At 40.5% G+C, this 21,761-nt stretch overlaps 1 protein-coding gene across 3 annotated transcripts in view; it reads left to right on the top strand.

Moving 5' to 3' along the window:
- The window catches only part of acsf3 (acyl-CoA synthetase family member 3), a 37,159-nt gene that overhangs the window by 3,695 nt on the left and 11,703 nt on the right, over positions 1-21,761 (top strand). For all 3 annotated transcript variants that reach the window (XM_085402752.1, XM_085402753.1, XM_085402754.1), the window contains exons 3-7: positions 2,215-2,370; positions 6,125-6,279; positions 7,775-7,920; positions 11,693-11,790; positions 12,305-12,431. In XM_085402752.1, the coding sequence (XP_085258878.1) occupies positions 2,215-2,370; positions 6,125-6,279; positions 7,775-7,920; positions 11,693-11,790; positions 12,305-12,431 (682 nt within the window). The remainder of the gene's footprint in view (positions 1-2,214; positions 2,371-6,124; positions 6,280-7,774; positions 7,921-11,692; positions 11,791-12,304; positions 12,432-21,761) is intronic.

The following is a 21,761-nucleotide window of genomic DNA, read 5'->3' as shown; positions in this document are numbered from 1 at the left end:
ACAACTGAAAATTTTAAACAAAGAAAAGGTTAATTAAGCTTCATTTATTGGGAAAAAAATAAATTTGACGGAAGGCCTGACGAATAATTTTGTTTGGCATTAAACTACAGAAGTGCATCTGTTTAAATCATTTGATGTTTTTGGCCATCAATGTGACTTCATAGAAAATTAAAGTTCCTGTGAGGGGGGGAGACGTGAAGGTAAATTTCTGTTTACGTTATTTTGTACAGGCAACCAGATTCAGTGTTCTACATGCATGTTGGTGATGCTCATGTACACAAATGTCAGAATTAATTTAATGATTCAAAGAGTCATAACACAAGCCAGCAGCCATGTACGACCAGGAGACGTCCCTGATGACATTTAGTACTCTGACACTGTTCATGATGCTCATCTCTTTAAATACCATTATGCACAATATGTTGGACACAGCGCACCGTAGTGATCACATTCACTGCAGGCATTTTTTTTTTTTCAAAAAAACCTCACGTTACCTCTCAAAAAATAAAAAAACAAAAAACCAGACAGACTCACTTAATTATTCACTCACTCAGTTTTCCAGACCGACCAGATTCAAGTGAAGTTCTGCCTCCTTTTAGAGTGATTTAATTTTCCACACTGCCAGGCATGTAGGTCAGTTTCACTTAAAATTGCACAGAAAAACTTCAGGAGATCTTTAATGGCATAAATTAGTGATTATTCAGGAAGCACAGTGGGGAAAAAACGAGGGTGATGCTAATCAGGGAATATGTCTCCTGGGGGTGTCTAAACAGTTCTTTAATTTAAGAAGAAAATCATAGATACAGTTTATAGATCTGCATGTGTTAGTTTTGTGATGTTCTCACTGAGATTTGTGTCAATATAACCAATAATAGATAAGCTGAATATGAAGTTAGATGGGGTTTTTTTTTACCTATATTTAAGTCCTGGTTTCACAAAGTTTAGACCTTGAAACATTTTAACAAAATTAATAAATAATAATACTTTTATTGGTGGCATAGTTTAAAAATTATGTGTGTGTATTGTTTACATGACCGTGGCCATTTCCATGTAATGCTAAGCAGGTCCTTAGTCTGATGGTTTCATTACTAGAGTGATTGTAGGAAATGTTTTTGCCTTTCAGCGTTGAAGCATCATATAAGAAAAAGATTTGTTCAAATGAAATTTTTTGAGCAAATCAAACTAAAAAGAGAATTATGGAAAGTGTAAAGTACTAATCATTTTTATAGTAAAGTTAATAGACTAAAAAACTAGATGCTTTTCCTTTTTTCAGAATTTAATATTAATAAAGCTCAACAGCGGTGTTATGTCTGTTTGTCCACTTATATTTGAGTCACTGAAAATGGGGGATTGCATTACATTTAAAGATGAAAATCTGCACTTCAGTCTCATTTGTGGTCATCTGTGGCGATGTGAATAGACAAAAATTATAAAATTGTGTCAGTGTCAAAGAACTTATGGACCTAACTGTATATGTTGGACTTGCACTGATGTTTAAGCTACCCTTAATTAAGAGCAGCAGAGCATCGATGATAAACTTTAGAATATGTTGTTCTTTTTTGTGTTTTGTTTGCCCAGCACAGAGGGAGAAATTACTGTTGATGAGGTGTTTACAGATTTCTACACCAGCAGCCACCTCAGTGGAGTGGAGTGGGGTTAGGTTATAATGATTTTTAGTATTATTGTGCTTTTTGGCTGTAACCAGTTTCACAGGGATCTCTTGACTTTGTCGGACCTCATACGTGCACAGGTGGAAATTAGCTGGGTGCCAAAAGTTCAGCAAGTAAACAACATCACAAAAAATACAGTAAATCAGACACGTAATTATATGTTATTTTTAATAAAATGCCTTTTTAAAAGTTATTTTTCCCAATTTTAATGCAGTAAACAAAACAAATACAATAAAAGGGATCAAGATCAAGGTTGTTAAAACAGGGATCCTGATACTCCTGTTACTAACAGCAACATGTATGCTGAGGATAAAACCTTTCATTTGAACCTCGCTGTTGTTGGTCTCCTCTCATATAGCGCACTGTGACAATGGGGAAGAATTCAAATAAGTTACAAAAATCAATTTTGCCATCTGGAAGTGCACCAAACGACAGCTTAGGGGAGATCATTGTAACAAATGTCTGTAGCAGTGAAAGCTGACTGAGGTAATTTATTGTAAAGACAATATGACATCTTAACAACCCACTCCGGCCCACCCCTCAGGTCCAGTGTCTGGTTTCAGAATGGGCGTGGTCCAGAGATGATGTCATCCTGCACACCTTGCCTCTCCACCACGTTCATGGCGTCGTTAACAAGCTGCTGTGCCCACTCTGGGTGGGCGCCACCTGTGTCATGCTTCCCGAATTCCATCCTCAGAAGGTCAGAGATGCACTCTTCTTCTTCTTCTGTCTCTCGGCACAGTACACAGTGTCTTTTATTATCCCCCGTGAACAAAAGTGGCTTTTTTTAGGGTTCCATCTAACTTAATCATAAGGCAAAGACAGTTTTCAGATTGAGAGGTCTTCTGCAGACAACCCTGATGGATTAAAAAAGACCATTACCTCTTTCCACATGAATCCCTCTTTCTCAGTTGGTGCTTCCCTTTCCCTTTGCTCTTTTGTTCTTGCTCCTCTCTTCTCGCTTCATCTCCTCTCCGTCTGCATCTCCCTCTCTTTCCCCCTCTCACACTGTCAAAACTAAGTGTTTGGGGCTCAGTGATGAATTGCCCTGTGTGGCTTTGTATCTGACCAATGCCGACACACGGCAGGGACTTAAGCAGCAGATCAATCGATGAGCTGACATTGAAGGATGATAGTGCTTGTTTGGCCCTGAGAAGGGAGGGGAAGATGGGGTGCTACGTGTGTGTATATAAGTGTAGCTGTATTGAAGTGTAAATGCACAATTTTTAATGTATGTGTGTGTGTGCCTTTCTGTTTTTTGCTCTCTTTGTTTGTACGTCAGGAAGTCTACCACTTCATGACACTTAAGGTGAATGAAAAAGAAACGACCTTAAAGAAAATGTGTATCTGTCAACATGGGTATTGCTAGACTAATATAGCTATCAGTATTCAACTGTTATCCCTGACCTTGTGTGCCAAACCACAAAACCCCTTCTCTCATCTTCAGAGAAAAAAAAGAGCCTTTATACTCCTCCTCCTGAAGTTACAGTACATTGATGAAGTGATCGATCGTCTTCTATCCCCTAAGATCTCTGAAGGGTACCCTAGGCAGCAGAGGCCAGCATTGATTTCTTTTTCTTCTGATTTTGCCTGGAGATAGTGTCGGGAATTTTCAGTGCAGGAATTGTGATCAAGTAAATCACAGATAAGTCTTTTTCAAGTGTACTGTATTAGACTGACGGGAGCAGATAGCGTTCCTGGGTTTCAAACAGCGTTGCTCGGATTTTTTTTCTTTTTTTAATTTATTTGATTTCTTATTGACTGCTTCATCACAGCAACTACTCAAATGTAATATTACTGTCATTGTTTTTCCTCAAGAGGGATGGCTAAGGCATCAATTTTTAAATTCTAACAGGCAAGGGCATTTTTTTAAGTAGCCTGATTGATGGGAATGCTGCTTGGAAATACTCACAACTGCCTGTTCTGTAATTCAAAGTGAAATTGACATTTTAAAAATAATGTTTCATACACCAGTTGTCTAGTTCAGACAGATAAAGCATTTTGAAAGTGTTTGGCTGTAAGAATCCATATGCCACTCTGTATAGCTGGTTGCTCTCTGTTACAGTCAGCCTTCTCTAGGAAGAGTCAACTATTAGGATAAGTCTTATATAAGAACTGATACTACTTATCAACGTCAATAGCAGGAACTTTTATTATCTGCTAATTCAGACACACTGGCAACCTGAACACTGATGTTTTTCACCTCTGCTTCACATGAAGCATTTACGACACCGATAATGTGACACTGCTGTCAAGGACTGTGGTAATCTGCCTACAGCTGAAGCTATTATCCACGAGGAATATAAAAAAGCTGTCTGTTTGTAGGAACCTGCAAACACTAATTAAAAACTTAGCTAACTACATAGCTGATACTACTATGTTAATGACTTGACTATTAAAACAAGGTCTATTCCACTGTAAGGTCAGTGAAATGCTCGAACATTAAAACACGATGCAGTTGCTTCTCTAAGATCACTGCTGATGTCTTCCCACCTTGGCATTGTGTTAACACACACCTGAATGCTCCAGACCAGCAAGCTACCAAAATTTCTGCTTAATCAAGTGCATTTGATTAGCAGCATCTGGCTGCTACTTACGCTCTTAATTCCTGTGGTTTTGTAAGGCTGTGCTTAGTTTTTCACACACTGATTCTGCTGTTTGGTTTCGTTTTTTTTTTTTTTATTAAATGAAACAGTGGAAGATCACATATTGTTGCTCATCTGAGGTTTTATTTACCCAATTTTTAGATCCACTAAGGACCAGATTATTTTAAATGTTTTCCCAGTACGTAAAACTTTAAAACTGAAAGACATGTTCTTTACTGAGACAGACGAGCTGAGTGAACTTACCTGACAGTTTTTAGGAATCAGCACTGCTGGCACATTGACATTCAACAATCGGGCCTTCTCGGGAAGAACTGTTTTCGGGTCTTACGTTGAGTGCAGGGCACATGAAGTTGTTTAGGATGCAGGCCATAGCTCTCGGTTCTCACCGCATCCTGTCCCCTAGGTGGAGGCCAGCTCTTTGACGGATATAAATTGCCTTCCTCTCCCGCCTAGAGTGGGCTTGGTGGGAGCGCTTCACTGCACTTGATAGACACCACCCAGTATGGTCAGGGCACGCTCAGCTAATCATCCTTTTCTCTCTTCAAACTTTTATTCTGTATCTCTTCGCGTGAACCGCAGGTTACTTGCAATTTTTAGATCGGCCTGTAACGCTACTCTGGGAGACTGGATTGGGATTTGATTAAATTGTACTGTTGGCATATCTTAATCATCTTAGCTGTATTTGTCTGTGTGTTTGACTTGTGTTTTTATTAGAGCCAGAGGAAGTGATTGGAAGATAGTTTAGTAGACAATAGATTGGGTGAGTCTGTGATGTGAGGGTCACACAAAAGAGAAGTGGAAGGAAGAGTTTAGAAATTGCTGGCACATTAAGAAGGATGTGGTGTTACTTCAGGTGAGCGCAATGATGGGACAGAGTGCATTTTTCTGTGTGTGAGTATGTGTCTAGGTGTGTATGTGTCTGAGAGAGAGAGAGACTGCAGAGGCAGTGAAGCAGGAAATTACGAAATGGAGAGAGAAGGTAAGTGAATGTGAGATAGGGGGGTGAGAGACGAGGGGGGGGGGATGAAGGGAGGATGTGGGGTCAGAGATGAAAGTAGAGTGAAAACGGAGCACTTGGAAAATAGAGGCAGAATGAATGAAGAAGAAGTGAGATCGAGTAGCCTGAGAGGAGACAGCTTGGAGGGGGGCACTGGTGGTGGGCTGTGGTGCGGGGGGAGTGACTTAGAGAAGCCGTCGTTCACCTTCATTTAATTCATGCTGTCGTCCTATCCTTCTGCCGTCTACTGCAATGTGTGAGCGTGTGTGAGGAATGAGGTTGAGTGGGCGGGGCCGGGTGTGTAAAATGACTTTGTCCTTGAACAAGTGAGTTTATGTGATTTTCATACAGTATGTTTAGATGTGCATGTAGTTGGCGACGCATGTTTGCGTCCATTAGTGCCCGCCGCTGTTGAAGGCGGCACGTCTGACGCAGCTGAGGATGGGAGCGGCTCCTTTTGTGGCAGTCGAAAAGCACATTTGTCAAAAGTAGCTGCACACGAGGTCTTTTAATTGACCGGCAATACCGCTCCAGTCCGGGGCAGCCGGCTATTTTCTTCCTCCTGACCTTTTAGAAATCTGGGCATTTTTTGCTTGTCTTTTTCCTGCATTATGTTGACAGGTTTAATATGAGGCTGCTGTCTGGACTTTATTCTGCCATTTACATCAAATAAATGAAAAAATGTCACTTTTTTTCCCCTCTAAAACTAATGGAATGAATCTGGATTTAATAATTTAGTCTGCAATGCCCCACTGTTAGATATACTGCTTTTATTTTCCTTATCTCTCCTCCTCCTCCTTCCTTCTTCAGTTATGTGTTGTGCTTATCTCTCTCCCTCTCTCCCCCCACAGGTGTGGGAGATGCTGTTGAGCTCCAAGGCTCCCATGGTTAATGTGTTCATGGCCGTGCCAACTATTTACTCTAAGCTGATCCAGTACTATGATCAGCACTTCACACAGCCTCATGTGAAGGACTTTGTCAAAGCAGTCTGCAAAGAGAGAATAAGGTACTGGTTGTGGAATCTGTGCCACAAGATTTTACTCACAAGTAGCTGTATTTGTGAATACTTCCATGTATGTATGAGTACATATTGACTGGTGGCAAAATGGTTAAGAACAGAGCAACTATAATGTAGCACTGAATGGTTTAATGCAGGGTTTTTATGCAGTGTTTCCTAAATGTCCTTTTCACAGGGATGTATAGAGCTTAATTAAAGTTAATATTAATGCATTTTGTCATCAGTTGGGAGATTATCATCTTTTTTAATCACCCAATAGTTGGATGCTTTAGGCAATTTAAAGAGGAAATTTAATGTTGCTATGGAGTTCATTCATTTTGGGCTCTTCATCATTCCTGTTAGTATTTATTTATGTCCAGATAACTTTGATGGAGAGTATTTTTGGTGAAACTCCTTCAACTTGAAGCCTTGACTTTACCTGACAGAGCAGGATATGACAGCACAAACGTTTGAGTTTGGCTGTAAGCCAGTCTCTGGGCTCCAAACATCTGTATGTTAGTAGCTCAGCTAACTGACAGATGCGTTAGTGATTAGCAATTGGGCCCATTGACCATCACCCTATCCTGGCAGTGTTTTCGGTTCACATTCAAAGAAGACAAAAAAGCAAAATTGGAAAATAAAGTTCATTTGTGAGACAAATTGAAGTTTTTCAGTGCTTCAACTACCTCAGCAAGTTCTGTGTAACAATGACTGATGCAGCTGCAGCTGTTGACCGCGGAGGTGTCTAAACATGATCTATGCATCAAACCACAGTTAACAATTTCAGCTGCTTTTGGAGCAACAACATGTACCTGTCCAACTCACCTCTCTTGCCATCTTTGCTCCTTTTACCGAGCTGAAAACCACATGAAGGTGTGGTTGACGTGCGTGTCAGACTGCGCTCCTCCCCAGAAGTGTTGAAGTGTTCAAACCTGAAGCAAAGTCAGTCCCAAGAAGCATTAAGCCTGTTTTTAAAAGTTTATTTTGGCCCTGAGACACTTGTAGTTCTTTTCATTTGTAATTTGTTTGTCACCTTTCTGTGTGTATGCACTCGTGGCATGCATTATTATTACATTATTATGTTTTCTTGCTACTTGATAATCTTTTGACCTTTGTGGATGGTGTATTAATGTCACACCACATTTCCAGTACATGTTTTGCTTCTTAATAATTTTCACTGCCACAGTTTCTTTTACAAGTGTGTGTGGCATCTGTGTTTTTATTTTGCTTCCTTTGTGCTGCCAATCATCTCTCCCATGCTGCATTCTGTATATTTTTCATAAACAGTCTGCAGTTTCTAGAATACTGTAAGGCACAACCCTATGCTTACTGACTCTCACAAATCAGGTCCTTGGAGACGTGTAAGAAGATGCACAAAAATTGATGTTTCTAATTAGCAAACAATTAGATAATTTACATGTTTCACACAGGTTTTTCAGGCAAAATATAAACTGCAGATGTGTTTTTTGGCGTGTGTCCCTCATGCCTGTCCCTTTCTCTCCAGGCTGATGGTTTCAGGCTCGGCTGCTCTCCCGCTTCCCACTCTGCAGCGCTGGGAGGAGATTACCGGGCACACACTCCTCGAACGCTACGGCATGACTGAGATCGGCATGGCGCTGTCCAACCCTCTCAAGGGCCCACGCGTCCCAGGTTGAACTAAGTGGATGCACTTGTACTCTCACACCTTACACACATATGAGTAAAGAAAGAAATTTTTTTTTTACATGTGTATGTGTGTTACTTATCTTAAAAAGGGAAGTCATGGGATCATTAGTTAACTTTCCGGCAAAGTATTTCACAAACAAGTCAGCAACTCGTTGCACGTTGCTTAACTTTGCACCACTATCTTCTTATCTGCCACGTGTCACTGTTGCAGAGTCCTGTAAACAATGGTTGGAGCCACTCAGCTAGATAAACTTGCATTACACAATTTTAGCTTCATCCAAAAATCTGTATTCTCAATTATCTTCTAAAAACCTGTCTAGAATGTCAAAGTCAGTACCGGATACATGTATAGTTTGGGCGCCAGCTGCGTATGTTTTTTTTTTAAAACTCCTTTATCCCTTTGCATAACGATAAAGTTGTGAAACCTCAGGTGTCAAAATACTAACTTGATAATAAAATGCATGTTTTGGTGCTCTTCCAAGCAGAATATGGTCAGGTTACAAACCAGCTGCTGAAGCAATGGCAGGAAATGAGGCCATACAGATAACCTCTTAAAGATCGGTTTGGCATCTGATTATCAGCATTTTTCTTGAAAACCCTTAATGACAAACCAATGGCAGCGTTTTCTGCTCTCTTTTTAAATCAGGCCAACCCTCGATCAGTTTGTCATTTGGTGCATTTATCTTTTGGTACCAAATACTGAGATACTGCACAGCACAACTAGCCAAGCATACTGATTATCAATCAACAAACTTGCAATCACTGATTTCTGCCACTCTATGTTAAAAGTATACACATATATATTAGAAATCTTTATCCTGGAAACATAGAAAGGCAGTGTGGTTTAACAGAACGACATAAAATAATAATAATTTAAAAAGCAAACCTTGCTTAATTGAGCCAGTGTTCCCGGTTTATACTACACTTTGAAAATGCTCTCAAAAATTTTGTTCTACTTCACATATAATCCAAAAACCTCTGATGTTGCTCGACCCTCCCTCATCAGTTTGAGTGAGTACTTCAACTTCACGCGTTGTGCTTTAATCAAAGGTAGTTGTCTCTGGCGTGATGTCAGGTAAAACCCCATGATCCCAACTACACCTCCCTCACACACGCAAAAACAAAAGCAAGGTCTGGAAATGAGGTCAGAGTAGTGGCGGTTGCCATCTTCTCCTGTCATCCCCTCTTCCTCTGTCTCTCTCTCTCTCTCTTTCCCTCTCTTTCTCTTCCACCGTCTTCTTCCTTTCCTGTTCCCCAGACAACACTTCCTCTTACAGGTAGAGCTAATTAGCTTGCAAGTGGATTTGGTAATCCTCTGCCTGCCTGTTTTGTCAGGGTATTGTTTTGTTTGTTGCTCACTGAATGTTTGGCATGAACCGAGCAGGCTGCGTTCGACTCCTCTCAGGTGATTATTAAGAATGGCTTCAAGAGGCCTGCGTTTTTATTGATGTTTCCTCTCAGCATTTGTGTAAGTGTATGTGTATGTCTGCGTGTGTGTGTGTGTGTGTGTGTGTGTGTGTGTGTGTGTGTGTGTGTGTGTGTGTGTGTGTGTGTGTGTGTGTGTGTGTGTGTGACGGTGTGAGCACATGTAGGCACGAGGCTGCGCCTGTTTGAGTTGGCGTGTTCCTATCTTGCCTTTTAAGTAGGTTAAAATGGATCAATAGCAACCACAGGAAACACTCTCAGAAGAGCAGTGGAGTGGTATCTCTCTTTCACTCTCACCTTCTTCTCTTTCTCACCCCCCCGCCCCACAGCAGCTAAACAGATGACATTTCAGCTCTTAATACAACTTATTGGCAGCAGTTTCATTAGTAATTCTCTCCTGTATTTAGGCCATGTAACTATCCTGATTTTGCTGTGGTGCTTACACTTTTGGAGCTCTTCATATTAACAAAGCTGAGTGTCTTTCTAGGTCATATTGCCCGTCCTGAGATGTAAACATATGAGATCATCCTCATTTTTTCCCCCCATCTTATTATTATCTCACGCTGCTGCCCCTTTCATCTCTTTGATTCTTTTTTGTCCCACTTTTCAGGCTTTTTTTCCCTGTATTTTCACAGAGAAAGTGTAGATACGGCAGTCTTATAAAAGCAGTTGTTCATAGCTTTTTCCCCACCTTAAAAAGCCAAAACAAAAGCTCTCACACCCCAGCCTTTTTTATCAATCAAAAGGATCCATTTTCAGTTTTAGTGAATTAAGGGTAATCGTGCTAGCATCTGAAAACTGTTATTTTAATACACTATTCCCGATGACCATAAATCGGATAAGTAGTTAGAAAATGAATGAAGTGATGATAAATAGGATGTAGTAGGATTCTCATTCTACCTGTGTAAGAAGTACAGAGTTACTTCACTTGCATTTTCAAGGACAAAAAGGATCTTGAGATAAGGAATTAATTTTTACAGGATTTTTCTCCTGATGCCCAACATTTAGATGCTATTATTAGATACCGCTGCAGTAATGTGATTACATTTAATAGGTTCAAATGGTGTACTTTTTCAGTGTTATAATTGCCCTTGGTGGGAGACGGATTGCAAAGTGTGGGTTGGTGTGACTTTTTCCAAGCCAAAGTTCATACAGTTTGAATTGATAGTAAGTAAGTAAGTAAAATTTATTTATATAGCACATTTCACAGATAAAAATCACAAAGTGCTTTACAATAAGATCAGACATACAAGTTAAAATTAATTAAAAGCCCGTTTGTATAAAAATTGATAGAATCCTTCAAAACCTGACAGTCTTTTTATTGGGCAAATGTTAGTCTGCAAAATGATATAAAATATTCAGTTTATTTCATTTATTTATGTAACACTAAATCACAACAACAGTTGCCTCAAGGAACTTCCTTTTGTAAGGCGAAGACCCGACAATAATCCAGAGAAACCACAAAAATCACACAACACCCAAGTACTTGGCCACAGTGGGAAGGAAAAACTCCCTTTTAGCAGGAAGAAACCTCCAGCTAAACCAGGCTATAAAATAAAATATAGGTGCAAATATTAATGCACACAGAAGACCAATGAGAATTTTTTTTGTGCTTTAATTATTTAACTCGCCAGGTGTCACTTGCACACAGTTTGTGGAGACAGCAGGTGATGTCAGGAAATGTGGAAATCCTTTTTTTAGTAACAGTTTTCTCTAAAACGTTACTGCACCTCACAGTTATGAACACTGGATTTTTTAACACAGACTTCTTACTGTATTTTAATACTTGTCAGCTCAGTTATAACATTTCATGCTGCTGTGCTTTATTAATAAAACATGTCAAGTGCTCAGCAGTAAATTAGACTGAAGGACTGAATCCTGCTGTACCCTTGAGTCCTTGTTTCTTCTTTGTTTGTTTTTTTGGAGGCTTCAGAAACAGGTTGAAAGTGCAAACAAACACCTAAAAACAGTTCTATTACTTGACGTTTACTTGAAGTTTGTGCAAACGGCTGCATCAGGCATTGCCCAGAAATCCCCATTACTGTCCGTGTAAGCTGGTTTGTGGTGACTGAGACGAATGGCTTTCAGTTTAGTGTTTTACAAGCTCAGCAAGCCAGTGGCCAGTTTTGGCCTGCAGATGGAGGCTAATGCTGTCTTGGAGAAGATGACTCTTGTGTTAAAAATCTCTCACTGAATGCTTTTGATGGCTTTTTCACTGATTATTGCCAGAATATGTGTTCCACTTCTGTAAAGGCCAAAAATCATCCCATTCTGCTTCGACAAAGTGTATTCTCTTCTCTCTGTGTTCATGGGCTTTCTTTGTGTTTGACAGGAGCTGTTGGGTTGCCGCTGCCTGGTGTGGAAGTTCGGATTGTTATGAATAACACAATTAATACAACCATTGTGGAAGGCACTCACAAAGAGACTCAGGTAATCCATAAGTTCAATATATATAGGTGTCATCAGGTAAAATCATGTGAAAACAAAGGTTTAGCATCAGACTCAATGCAATCCTGTTCCTGTTGCTAATGAAATGCACTTGAATAACTGATGACCAACAAGTGTGAGACCCCAAGGTCAGACTGTATGACGGATAAAGAAAAAGTACATCTCAGACTTTGCAGGCCTGACTTAGCATGTTAAATGTTAAAGTTCATGTCAGTAATATTAGGAAAAGACTGAACAAGTGTCGTTTGCTTGGAAGGATTGCCAGGAGAAAGCCACTTTTCTTTAAAAAGAACATGGTGGCACAGCTTATGTTATATCCAAGAAAATCATAAGACTTCTGGGAAAATGTCCTTTGGATAAACAAAATCAGTGTAGATTTTTAATGATAGTATATAAAACGAACACAGTATATCAGGACTAACATCTCATACCAGCTGTTAAGCACGGTGATGTATTTATCCTGATTTCTTCCTTTCTTTCCATGTATATGCATCAGGTACGACCTGGTCTGGAGGGGAAAGAGGGGGAGCTTCTGGTTCGAGGGCCATCTGTTTTTAAAGAGTACTTTAACAAACCTCAGGAGACCAGAGAGTCTTTCACTGAGGATGGCTGGTTCAAGACAGGTACCAAACCCTCATCTTCCTCAGCAGTATGCATGCATAGCGAGTGCATTTCACTACCATTTATGGTTTGTACTGTCAGAGGGATTCACAGGAGATGAAAGATGTCATAAGATTTTTTCATCAGTGTTGCACACTGTACTTTCGGGGCACGATGACATGATTTTAAACACTTAAAAACCAGGAGTCCAATGCTGGAAGCACACACATAGTCACACATTCAGACAGTGTGTGTGTGCGCGCGCACATTTTGGGGAACTATGAGGGAGTGATAAATGGACTATGTGTGTTTTTGGTGCTGCAGGGCATTTTTCCTCCTAAGTGGTTGTGACTGCTCCAGGTCCTGAAGAACCAACTATTGCTCTGTGTGTGTGTGTGTGTGTGTGTGTGTGTGTGTGTGTGTGTGTGTGTGTGTGTGTGTGTGTGTGTGTGTGTGTGTGTGTGGTAGCATAGAGGGAAGCTGTCATCAGAGGATGTTCCTCTCTCTAGCCCAGCACTTCTCCCCTTGTGCCCCCCCCCCAAACAGACCCATACTTTACCAGCGGGAGAGGCAGGCATTCGGTTAGTTTTGAGGGGGGGGCTGAGGAGTGCAGGAAGAAGGGCAGAAGCAATCAGAGCTTTGAATTGTCATGTAGACCACAGGAAATAAGAGGAGGAAGCAAAAGATTTGGGAAGGAGCTTGAAGTATTGAGCTTGGAGATGTGTTGGAGGGGGTTAGAAAGAGTCAGCTGCAAAGCTGACTCTGGGGACCAAGAAGGTAGCGATCGGGAGCTGCCGATGGTGGTGGAGGCGGGAGTGGGGAACAGCAAGGAAGGAGTGAGTGATGGAGAACGAAGCAGGGCAAGGCAGAGTGTGTTTAATTGGCTTTGCAGGCTGGAAGGACAGAGATCCAGAGCACAGCACGTTGCTGTCACACTCCATTACAGCCACTGGCCACATAATGAGAGCCTGTGCAATCAGCTCCCCACAGACCAGTCCCTCAAGCCACACACACACTGTGGAAGCTATCAAACACCTTACCTGCCCTGCCTGTGTTCGCTGATGCCAGTTTCAACACACATGCAGCTTTTTTTCCCTTCAAATTTCAAATTCAGATTTTCTTCAATTCTCCGGTGAATCGATGATTCAAACAGGAGCAACTGTGTCGGAAATTCACATTGTTTTGCTTTCTTTGTGTTTTAACTCAGCTCGAGAATAAACTCAAGTACATTTTAAAAAAAAAAATCCAGATTTTACCAATCAGTGTGTTCACAGGTCTTAGGCAGTAGAGCAGGGCAATATGACCAAAATATTTATCATGATATGCATTTGAAAATTTGCAATAACGATATAACTGACGATATAATTGAGACTAGACAAAATACTTTAAAACTCCACAACTTTATTAATGCAAAAAAAAAAATCAACCTATTTTCACTTAAACGAGCAGCTGTTTTTTATCTGCATTAAAGTTATATAAAAATTTAACAGCACAAATGCAAATTCCTTGCTGACAGTTTAACCAAAAGGCATTTCCAGTGGAAACTGGCTGACATATCCTCAGTATAACCATGTATAACATCCACAAAACTTAAAAAGAGGTTATACACACACACAATACAGTAATATTATGTTGAAGCACAGTACGTATCACTCCGCCAGGCTCCTGCCTACAGTAGTCGTAATGCTCCGACAATCCATCAAGCGGTGCGGCTTCGTAGCTTAGCAAAGTCGTACTAAAAAATTTGACAGATTTCCGAGCGCCGTGTACCACATAAAATCGTTTCGAGGTCAGTAAACACAACCAGAATTCATACATAAGGCACACGGGATTATAAGGGGCACTGTCGGTTTCAGAAAAATCAAAGGATTGATTTTAAGTGTGCCGTATTTTCCAGAAAACACGGTAATAACGACGGCCCGCTAGCATGTGCTACCAAAAATAGTGCTTTGTTGTGTATCTGACGGACGAAAGCTAAACCAGTTCCACACCACTGAAGTTGCAGCATTTTTACAAACCAATTCTGGTTCATCCGTTTCATTCAAAGATCCACTTTCGCCCTTCTCATTCTCCGTCACTGTCATGCTTTTTCGCCATGTGCGTATGAAAACAAAGGCACTGCGCATGTGCGTTTTACCCATATTCTATCGCGATATTTCATTTTCTTATCGTTGCCCAACATTATACCAGTATTACCGTGAACGGTACGATATGGCCCAGCCCTATTTGGCAGCCCTCCTGCATGCATGACAAATGCCTTTGAAGCATTTTGTGGTTCCAGAGCTGATTGAAATCTGCAATATTAAAACAAGTCAAACAATTAAAACATTATAGATTTGTGTTTATTACTGGGAATTAAATACTGGTAGGTTTATTATGAGCTTTAGATTGAAACAGGCTTGCCATTTTATCCTGGTGCCTGCTCGACTTAGGTGAATATTTATTGAATCGATATGAATCCCCTCATCAGTCATTAAGAGATGTGCATTTAAAATGTTGGACAGTAACATTTTGTCTGTTTACATCGAAATGATTGCTTCTTTTCTGTTCTTCTCTTTAGTACTGAGGAATTTATTTAACACACCAAAGTGACATAAAAACATAAACTTATAATAGTGTTACTCTGTCTTGTGTTTATTTGTTTTCTTTTGGAACATTTGAAATATCAATAATAGAAAACTTTGAAATATGAATTTTTAGTAAGTAAAACTATATCCAAGATGTGGGTTTACTGAGCAGGTATGAGGTCATACACATGCAGGCAGGGAGAAGGGGGAAAGACAAAGTCCAAAAATTTGATGAAGACCTTGTGCACTTCATCTTCCTTCCCAGCTTCTTAACTCATTTCTCACACTGTCTCCTTTTTTACTCTTACACCTGCTCCACGTTTCACACAGCAACTTTTTTCTTTCACAGTTTCAATCTCACGCTCCATCTTTCGCTTGCTAACAGTGGGCTGATCTCTTGCGGCCTTCTGTATCTCACTTTTTCTATATGCTCTGGGATTTAACTGCCTGGTTGGGGGAAAAGGTGGCTGCTAACCGAAATTTCTTGCCAAGATTTTCTTTATGGAGTTGGGCTGTAAAAATGTGGATGTACAAACTTTTAAAGTGGATTGCAAATGGCAAATTTTAGAAGACGCGATCTGAATAATCTGCTGCAGACAAAAACAGGAACAGAAATCCAGATGTTTTATTTCATCCTGTGAAATTTTCTTGCAAATGAAATGTGCACGCTACTTTTACACGTCCGGTGTGTGAAAGCCTTCATGCCTAAACTAATAAAAACTTGTAAAAAATTCAATATTTTTCAAACAAAAACGAAAATCCACTCTGGCAGCTAACTGAACCTGAACTGAAAATGTAATAAAAATGAATAAGAAAATAGAAAATGATAATAACTTTGCATTAGACGTCGTGTAGGTCGAAAGGCAATAGAGTTAATGTACAGTGTTTTGTTGGGTTCATTATTTTTAGATTAAATGTATCTCATTAGGAAGACTGTTAGGAAAAATACGCACACCAGCCCTCAATATTCATAATGAAAAAATGCACTTTTTAGATTAGCCACAATTGCTTTGTGCAAGAGGAGAAAATGTCTTTAAAAAAATTCTGTTTGAACTTTGCAAAAACAATGCTAACAGGGGAGACTGACAAAAGCAAAGAGAGATGGGAAAAGAAATGTGAAATCTGAGAAGCAGAGAACGAGTGGGAGTTTAGATCAATAGGTTCTCAGCTGGCCAAAGGTGTCTTCTCCAGAGTTAACAGGTGCTGTGTAGCGTGATTGACAGCTCGATAGGGAAGCTGTCACCTAAGCGTTCTCTCTTTCCACTCATCTTCACAAACATCTCTGAGCACATTGATCCCTTCTCACTTTTTTTAGCCCTCCTTTTGTGCTCTACAATACAGTCTGTCTGCTGTCCAGAGCTAAAAAGAAAGCTCATCTTGACCCAGTAAGCCTGTAAGAGCGTTTGTTGTTCCATTTATTGTACACATATAGATACAGCAAGGCAATGGAAGCAGTGAGAAGAGAGACTGAAGGCGTTGCTTCAGATTTGCTCGTTAGTCGTTAGTTGATGCCAACAAACAAAACCCAGAACTCCTCCAAGAGTAATTTATGAATGCATAAATTAGTCAGAACTCATGGGAAGAAAGAGAAGCTTAAGCATTAGCTGTTTTTGAATTTTTTATTTCACTAATAAGAAGTTTGGCTGTGCTGCAGAGAGCAGTTGGGATAAAACTGAGCCTGGAATCTGACTATTAGCCCCAGAGAGGTTAAATTATTTAATTACATAACTGTGTGAAAGGTGTTTATTAGGGCAACTTTCATGAGCTCCCAGCAGCTTTTCAGAGATACAAAAACAGATTTTTGTATGAATCGTTTTAAACATTGTGACAGAAAACAAACACGCAAACTAGTCAGCTGCCATATCTAACCCAATTAATAAAATAAAAACATCAAATTAAAAAAAAATAACCTGTTGACTGAGCCCCTGGGCTGGATGAGATTTAGGTTTCTTCAGGCTCTGGATGCTGTGGGGCTGTCTTGGCTGACACACTGGAAAAGTGTGGCATGCCCACTCGGGGTTGGGGATGAGTTGATGCCTCAGTGGAAGAGCGTCATAGGGTCTTGTTGACAAGTGAGACATCCACGAAGCAAGAATTTAACTGACAGATTGGTGTGGCATCTGTAGTAACATGGGTGATGTACCAGCCTGTTGCGGTGATCTGGATACGAGCTCTGAGTAGTGACCAAAAGAACAAGACCGCAGATACAAACGGTGGAAAGGAATTTAATCTAAAAGGTGTCTGGGCTCTCCCTTATAGATTGGGTCAGGAGCTTTGTCATGCGGGAGGGACTCAGTGTAGCGCCTCCACAAAAGGAAAGGAGACAATTAAGGTGTCTCAGGTATCTGACTAGGATGCTTTGTAGGTGAGGTATTTCAGGCATATCCTGCTGGGAAGAAATCCCGGGGCAGTCCCAGGACATGCTGCAAAGATTGTATCTCTCAGCTGGCTTGGGAACACCTTGGTGTCCCCCTTAAAGACAGGCATGAAGAGATGAATGGTTGAATGAATAAATCAGTCTATTCTGTTATTGATATGTTTTAGTGACTTTGACCCACCATATAGCAAGCTGATCATTCAGTCCAGCACGTCTTTGTTTATTTCACTGTGATTTCTGAGGAGCTGAAACATTCAGTTTATCAAAGCTGTTTTTGTTCACAAGACTGGATTACTTGGAGATTTTCCAAGTCTGCCATCAGCAGGTTCCACTTTTTGCAGCAAAGATTTTCCACCTCAAAATTAGCAGCTGAAGAATAACTGCAGAAACATCGGGGGGGAGGGTTTGAGAGAGGCTGTCTTTCATGATGGTCCTGTTGTGTTACTGCCTCTCAATCCTTTCATGAAGTCTGGTCTTTCATTTGGCAACATTAATGCGAAATTGCTTGAAATATGGTTTTAATGTGAGGTAAATGGCTCTTTTAAAAGCTGCAAATGTGGTTAAAATATGAATTTGGACTTGGTTGGGGTTTTTTTGGCATCTACCATATTTGTATTATGATGCAGGGCTTCATTTTTCAGAATCTCATTTCACCAAACATGAGTGTTAGGACACATTTGATTGAGTATGGGTGTGCGTGTGTGTTTGTGTGTGCTTGTGTGCAACCAAGAGAGATATAACCTCAGCTTTAAAGGTGAGCTTTAGATCTGCGGGGGAAATTTTCAGCAGACAGACAAACAGGAGTGTGGCTCATATCCTGCAGAGCCTTCACTAGTCATTTGTGCATTGGTCTTTTGCTTCCAGCTGTTCTCTCCTCTTCCCTGCCTCCATCCCTCTCTGTGTTCCCAATGTCATATTTCACCCCAAGTTACATCGTGTCCTCCTAACTCCAATGTCAGTGCTCCCTACGGGATTCATCCAACGCCCCGCTCCCCGCAGCACTTCGATCAAACAGCCATCCGTGCAGCTTTACAGCTGAGACGTCGACGCATGTTGGCCATTGTTTTATTAATACTAGTTGCAGGTAAATAAACACCATATCGTGTACAGGATGGGTTTTTTTCTGGGGTTTTTGGTAAACTGAAGATGCATAAAATATTTTTAAAGTTCCCTCCTGATTCTTTTTCTTACCTCGTTCACCTGTCTGTTCCAGGGAAAGGCAAAAAGGCAAGAGTTGGTATGAATCCAAAGTGGCAAAGGCAAAACTGTGTCTTGAATGAGACTAGATTTGTGTGACTCTGTGGAGTGTGGATGCTTGTAAACAGCGGTTAAATTTCCTTGATGAACGTGGCAGATCTGAGACAGACATCAATCCTCAGCTTCAGCCTGTTATCTTCTTTGAGAAAGGCAGTCCAGCCAGGAATATAATCAGTAACATTAACATAAAGCAATTCAAGCTCTTTTAATTGCATTATATTAAACAAATTAGATCACTCATCCAAGTGCAAAGTGCTTTCTTGTATGATATTAATTACTAAAAAAGGAGCTGTGACAAAAGTTAAGGATGATAAATAATGTCAGAGCTGAGATTTCGGTGCTTGGCTGTCTGTTATTTATCCTCATTAAGACTTCCATCTAGGCATTGGGGCTTTAATGTGAAACATTAATATTCATATATGCTAAGTGTTTACAGTCACTCTCTGAAGAGGCATGACATATTTAGACCTGTCTCATCTTGTGCAGATAAGGCTCTCCTCTCCACGGTGATGGAGGGTGCTTAGTTTTGACCCGCAGTGTGAGAGTTTAGGTTGTGCTGAATGGGTTGAAAGACCCTGACTCCACTTGTACCTTCCCGCAGAGGAGAAGCGTCTCCTCGTCAGGCTCATGTTCAGCACTTCAGCGATGCTCATGTAGAGGCATGTATAAACACTCTATGTCTGTCAAATAACAGCTCTACAAAAAAATGTCAGAAGGAAAAACACTTCTGAGTTTTGGAGTCTTTTTTTGAAATTTTATATCTGTTTTTTGTTTTGTTTGTTTTTTAAGTTTGCATCCACCTACATTGGTGTATTCAGAAGATATACAGAGGATGGGACTATGCTGTAGATTGAAGGCACTCAATTAAAATTAATTAGGTGTAACACCTACAGAGCAGCCTGTCTAGTGGCTATTGGTGGCTGTAAATAGTGAAGATAGAAGGTCAAAGAGAGGGCAGCTAAAGACGTCACCTTTACAGCATGTGGAATTTTCAGCCATGAGGACATCGAGGTGAAATGTAAGTATTCTTATCACCTTAAACATCAGACTTGAATCTGAGTTCATGTCACTTACAGCATTAACTATCCCAACGGTTCACTTCTATATTTTGCTTAAATCTGGAATTACTGCCAAGATTTCTTCAAGCTGATAGGAACAAAACCATAACTCAAATAACGAGTTGTTGCTGCCAAGGTATGAAGAAGAGCACCTCTGAACCTTAAAACAGAGCAGCAGAAAAACAGGAAACTAAGAGTACAATTTGCACAAAGAAACCAATAATTGGACAACAGAAGACTGGAAAAGATTTTCCTTTTTCTGATGAGTCTGTCTGCTTTGACATTCAGATGATAGGCTCGGCATTTGAGCGTCATTTAAATGCCACAGTGTGCCTGAGTATCGCTGCTGACCGTGTCCATCCATTTATGACTTGGATGTTCATCTTTAACATGACTAAAGTTTTTAATGTTGAAGTCAGTATTATGTTTACAAGTAAGCCCCTATCAGCCAGAAGCTCAGGCTGTTTGAGAGTGTGAATGTCTATAAGATTTATTTATTTATTCCATACCCTTCCCAAGGTTCACGTTCTGTTGTTGTTGTGTTTTTATACTTTTTTTAAAGCATAAACTACAAGCCAGAATGGGCTCAAATGTGAATGTGAACACATTTTCATCTTATCACTGAAAGTGTACACTTTACAGGAAGTGAAATGCCAGCCACATCTCCAGGGTTGAGTGGGGCATGCACACAAACACAAGTGCATGGTACTTAGATCAAGGTCGCACTCAAACCACACTGAATTGCAAACACTTATTTCTGTGTGTTCCCGTAGCAGCAGAAATCTCTTATGGTGCTAGAAGGTGCTGGCAAGCTAAGAGATGACTTCTGTCACCTCTACAGAAACTGTTTTTGTGAAATTTTAGTTGTCTCTCTCTTTCATTCTTTCATTCCCCGGCACCTCTCGCAGTGAAGCTAGTGGCAGCAGACTGAACTGTTTCTGCAGTGTTGGCCTTTGTCATATGTCACACTCTGACCTTTTCTTTTGCACGTTTTTTGTCTTAGAAAAGTAACACGTCTAGACTTTGTCTGTGTGTCTTTGTGTCGTTCTGGATTGTTGTGTGGAAAAAATGGGCGTAATACAAGTGCATCATTTTTAAGGCACAGGCAGCATCGATGAGGGGGATTAATAATAATTTAGGACAAGTTTTAAAAATAGAAGAGACTGTTGAATCTTGTCACATTTCCTGATGTAAGGAAGATGAGTGTGGAGCCCCTTTTCTGCTTCCCTGTCATCACTGAGTGTTTGTTGAGTGGGTACTCTGCAAGAGAGGCAAACAGTTTGTTCGATGGGTTGAGACAACAACCCTGTGCAGGAGGGCCTTTCCTGTCCTTCCTGGACCAAAATTTAAGCTCCAGGCTGAGTAAACTGCATTAACTTCATTTTTAGTGAAACATAACTACATGTCCTCGTGAATGTGCCCTTTGTCTTTCTTGAACTATAACAACATACAAAAAATATTTAGCCACCTACAGCAGCTTTTATGGCATCCCAATCTACATTCATAGGCAAATTTGGATGTGACCCCCCTCCTCCTCTTCGATCTGTAACAGCTTCGCAATTCTGGGACACCATCCTGCTGGATTTTTTTGAAATTTTCACGATGGCCTGGCTTGCATTCGCCATTCTAGCCCCTTCCAAAGATGTTCGGTGCAGTTGCACAAGAGTCTGTGTGGGGCAGTAAAGTTCATCTTCACCACCACACTCATCCAACCATGCCTTTAAGGATTTTGCTTTGTGCACTGGGGCACACACTGTGTTCCAAATTCCAAATAACTCGGGAGTGACACCACTCCCAATTTAGCATGTTCCAGAAAAAAGAAGTAAAAGTAGGATTATATAATCCTATATAAAAATAGGATCATAATACTTGTTTCTTTTTATACTTTTAATTTAAAAACTGCTGCAGCACATTATGGATGGAGGCTGGTCAGTGCGCTGTTTATTGCTTATTTAGGCAGTCATAAATACACAACGCTGGCAGTGCAGATGAGCAGTTTTATAGTTTTATGGCTGTTCAGTGCCGCCATCTTGGATTGTTAACTCGGGGTTGCTGGGTCTTTTCCGACTTTCCTGGTGGGAAATCCGAGTCGAA

Source organism: Rhamphochromis longiceps, linkage group LG1 (assembly GCF_057381845.1).
Source record: "Rhamphochromis longiceps isolate RC_006_pf linkage group LG1, R_longiceps_female_GT1.1, whole genome shotgun sequence".
NCBI lineage: Eukaryota > Metazoa > Chordata > Actinopteri > Cichliformes > Cichlidae > Rhamphochromis > Rhamphochromis longiceps.
Note: the sequence above shows the minus strand (reverse complement) of the source record. Positions and strands in the feature narration are given on the sequence as shown.